Genomic DNA, 4651 nt, shown 5'->3' with positions numbered 1-4651 from the left:
ACCCAGCACTCGAGGTGCAGCCTCACCAAAGGAGTAAGGGAAAGGCAAATCGATGTTCACAGAGGTTTGCCTGATCTTTTTGGCTCCACAGAGCCATCTCCTGGGGATCCTGATCTCTGCGTGCTGCTCTGTCCCTCTGCTGTCCAAAGGCGTTTGCAGTCTCCTGTGTATTTTTGGAAAAGACCTGGGAAATGATTTATGGGAAGACTTTGCCTCATAGTGAAAAATAGTGTTTACTCTCAGCTCGGAGAGGACAATGAGCTGCTTAGCATACAAGTGTGTTTCAGTGGAGAAAACAACAAGGTACGGAGAGATGTGCGAGTCAGTGTCACTGGGGTTGTGGAGAGCTTCAGATGTCACATCGGTACTTGTTTCAAATGAACACAAATCCTACATTTCCAGGCTGGTTTAGAACAGCAGTTGTAGCTGTCGCAGACACTCCTGAACAGAAGAAATTCATTCATTATCGCAGCAGGAAAACTGAACAGAAATCATTGTTTAGCCATTTCAGAATGTAGATGTGGTAAGAGCTTCCCCAAGCAAGACCTCTTGTAGGGGAGGACAGGTTGGGCTGTCCCCGTGGTGGGTGGCACTGTGCTGAAGTGCCCTGGAAGCTCACTGCAGAGTTGTGGTGGCACACGGGAGAAGTGGCCATGGGTTTCTGATCCTTTGTTGGAGTCAGCGTGTCTGAGTGTTAATATGAGGAGTGGGATTGGCAAAATCCACACTCCCCATTTCTGAAGGAATGTCTTGGGTGGCTTTGCAGTGATTTCTAAAACCTCCCTGTTTGGGAATATCCGCAGCTCTTGTGGAGCAAGCAGGATGATGCTGAATGGATTTGGCACAAAAAGAAGGAAAATGTCTCTTGCTGTGCAGCACGAGCTCGGTCCTTAGCTCGAGCCACCAAAACCTGTGGTCTGAAAGTGATGTTAAAATACACTTTGCTCCTCTTCCAGATCTCCTTCATGTCGGGGGCGGTAGCTAAATCAATCCGCTAGTGCCTCCTGTTTCTCATCCAGCCAGAGCAATTGGTGCTTTAGTTCACTATCGGGGATGCTCTCCACCATCTGGCTCGGGCAGACAGATGACTCTGCTGAAGAACTGTCTGCAGCCAACCTGATGATCACTGCTCATGTCCTTTTGTTTGTTTTCCTGTGAGGGTGAAGCCAAGTGGGGCCTTACCTCAACTTTTCCACTTGTGCTGGTTTGATTTGTGTTTGACCTTGAGGCCAGTGCTTGGGGCACTGCAGACTGTGGCTAACCCCACCCTTGACTTTCTTCCCAGGTCATCATCGAACGCTATAAAGGGGAGAAACAGCTGCCAGTGCTGGACAAGACCAAGTTCCTTGTCCCAGACCATGTCAACATGAGTGAATTGGTCAAAATAATCCGGTGAGTGGGATGGAACGTTGTGCCACAGGCCCTGGACACAGAGTGGTGGGGTGAGGAGAGGCAGAGGCAGCTGCTGAGCGTGGGCACGGGGACATGACAACCACAGCATCCTTATGTTGTGGTACAGACTGTTTGGGGGGGCTGAGGGGGACAGGTTCTTAGCATCCAGTGAAGGACTGTGACCTCTCCCTCATAGGGACACTCCATGAGCTGATGAGGGGGACTCCAATCCCCCTCTTTTATCCTTCAGCTCAGATGGAAGAGGCCCCTCTGCTTTGCCTTTGCCAGCAGCACTTGGAGAGAGGCGCTTTGCAGAATCCCGACTCGGGAGGCTTTGGAGCCCCGAGCAGCTCAGCTGGGCTCATGGACACTGTGTCCTGAGCGTGTGGGAGGAGGTCCCAGCTCTGCAGGCCTGGCTGCACATGAACAGCATTGCTGGGGGGAGGTAGAACTTGCTCTCACAGTGCCTACCCCAGCTGGGTTGACCCAAGCCCTCCTGCCCTTGCCCCCACAGACGTCGCTTGCAGCTGAATCCCACCCAGGCTTTCTTCCTGCTGGTGAACCAGCACAGCATGGTGAGTGTGTCTACCCCCATCTCGGAGATCTACGAGCAGGAGAAGGATGAGGATGGCTTCCTCTACATGGTCTACGCTTCCCAGGAGACCTTTGGCTACTGAGGCCTGCTGCCAGGAGGCATGTGGAGACAGATGAACTGTGGTGCGCAGGCCCCGAGCTTTGGAAGACGACACAACCAGAGGCTCACACGAGGGGGACTGTGCTGACTCCCTCTCTCCCTCCCTCCCCTTCCCATCACCCTGTCACCAAAGAGGCTTGTGGTGTGTGTTGGACTCACACAACCCTTCACCGCTGTGTAGATTAGTCCCACTCCCTCCACACACACACACCCACGTGCGCCCATATGTGCAGACACCTGTGTGCACACGTGGGCCCTCAGCATCCCATTCCCATCCCCATCCCCATCCCATCCCATCCCCATCCCATCCCATCCCATCCCATCCTCATCCCACCCCCTCTGTGTAACCCTCAGCTGCTCTCACCGTGCCGTGTACGTGTGTGTGTGTGTGTTGTAGCCTACTGCCAAAACGGTTCGGCCGGTGATGGAGAGAGGACAGGACGCTGTCGCCTTCACTTGCAGCACAGGGAGAGCTGCCTCTCCTCCAAGACACTAATAAAGGGCAGGAGGTCTGCAAAAGCAGCAAACAGATGTTACCATTGCTCCTGAATTTTAATTGATTTTAATTACACCCATATCAGATTCTTGGTGCTACTGAGTAGATGTAGGCGTCTCTGTAGGACTGTGGATAATGTATATCTCTTAGATTTATTTTATTGGGGTTTTTGTTTGGTTTTGGTTCAGGGTTTTGTTTAGTTGTTTTTTTTTTTTTAGGGATAGATTGGAATGGGGAGAGGGGGGTAATCTTTCCTGTATTCTGTAGGTGAATAAATCAGGCTTCATTGCACTTTAAAGCATAGTAGATGTCAGAGTGGAATTTACTTTTAATTTATACAGGTTTGCCACATATAGTGCTGCTCCTCTGTTGACAGTTGTACTTAGATTGTCTTTGTTTCTTTTTTTTTTTTTTAAATAAAATTTATTTCCCTTCTCTCTGTCTCTCCATTGCATGCAATTTTTCAGTGTGGCAAAAAGTTCGCTCAAGGAATGTACTGATTTATATTTGCTATGTTCCCATTCCTGTTTCTCGTGTATTATACCAAAAAAAAAATGTATATGATAAAATCCCACCCAGTTTATTCTATACAAAAGGTATATATATAAATATATATATAAAATAAACATAAAATCAAGTCGTGTCTTGTAGGAATGTTCTGTTCCCATCTCATTTGTCTATGTTAATGTCCCTGGTAAGTGATGTGTGTTCCCCGTGTTTGCTGGTACATTGTGTGGAGCTGGTTAGTCCAAGCTGGGGCAAAAGCGACTGGCTGGGGTTGAGGGGCTGAGGCAAAGGTGGAAGCTCGGTTTAGAGGAGAGAGCACTAGATGGTGATGTGGGAAACATGGTTATCCTTGCCCTACCTGTGATGTAGCGTTAGATAAGTCTCTTGTCCTGTGACCAAGTTTCCTGACCTGGGAGAAAAAAAATACTGAGGGTGGAGGGTGTTTGCAAAGTTGTCCTGTCAGGCTGTGAGCACACATTGCTGGCTCATGTCCAGCTTTTCATCCACTAGTACCCCCAAGTCCTTCTCCACAGAGCTGCACTTGGCTATATTAAAAGGGAAAGAAACAACATCAGATTACTGCTGGAACAGCTCCTCTTCAGAATAGCCCGGAGTTGCTGCTAAATGACTTCATTTTCTCTCCCTTTTGCCTCCCATGTGATACTGGCTTCAAGGTTCAACCACTTCCAGGATCTGTGTAACCCATCTGACTGTTTTTCAGGAGTTCTTTGCTGTTCTCCTTTCCTCTACTCTGCCCTTAGTTCCTCATGATTTGTAAGTAATGGTGAGTAACAACCGGAGCCCATCCCCACAGTCCCAGTGGCACGTGGCAGCCCTGCTCACTCATACACAGTTGTGTTTATCCAAGACACTGAGGCAGAGCCCACACTGGCCTGGCTTCTAATACCTACAGGTTCTCAGAGGTCTCTGGAAATGCTGCTGTCTTGCCCCTTCCTCCCCGTGTGGCAGATGAAGATGGACTATTGCCTTGTCCTCCCTTTCTGCTACCCTTTCGCTAGTGAACTTCAGGAAATGACGGGTGTTTTGGTGGAAGCAACTGCTTGTGCGTGAGAGACTGCCTGGGCTTTTGTGGTCTGATGCCTCGAGGTGTTGGTTGACTAGTGAGGGAAGTTACACATGCCAGACTGGCTTAAGGGACTGACCAGCCAACCTGACCCAGAGCTGAGCCACCAAGCCGAGCAGATTTTGCAGCACAGCTGTATGCGGGTGCTGGTGCCAAACGATGGAACAATCTGGGTAGGAGGAAGCAGAAGTTTCTCTGGGAGCAGTGTAACTCAGATGAGCCTGGGACAAGGACTGGTAGGGCAGCGCACGCAGTAGGCAAAGATGCAAAGCCAATGATGATCATTTTGCTCATGGTAGAGAAGAGCCAGAGATGAGCATGGAAGTTTTAGAGGGGACTTTCAGTCCCCTTTTATGCCATCTGCCTTGTTACAGATACGTACGTCCTAATGCCAGCCTGTTCATATTTAGGCTAAGCACATTTGATGAACAAAAGTTAAATCATGGTATTGTCCAAATGTCTCTTAAACACTGACAGG

The 4651-nt window shown here is 49.3% G+C and overlaps 1 protein-coding gene across 1 annotated transcript; it reads left to right on the top strand.

Moving 5' to 3' along the window:
* Positions 1-1285: 1285 nt before the first annotated feature.
* On the top strand, positions 1286-2153 carry LOC104519424 (microtubule-associated proteins 1A/1B light chain 3A; the record flags this gene model as incomplete). Its single annotated transcript, XM_010164302.1, has 2 exons — positions 1286-1392; positions 1907-2153. Coding segments are annotated over 2 exons (270 nt in total), but the record flags the coding sequence as incomplete, so codon positions are not given.
* Between the last annotated feature and the right edge of the window lie 2498 nt (positions 2154-4651).

This window comes from Antrostomus carolinensis, unplaced genomic scaffold (assembly GCF_000700745.2).
Source record: "Antrostomus carolinensis isolate BGI_N321 unplaced genomic scaffold, ASM70074v2 scaffold50363, whole genome shotgun sequence".
NCBI lineage: Eukaryota > Metazoa > Chordata > Aves > Caprimulgiformes > Caprimulgidae > Antrostomus > Antrostomus carolinensis.
The sequence above is the reverse complement of the archived record's forward strand: the minus strand, read 5'-3'. Positions and strand labels throughout refer to the sequence as shown.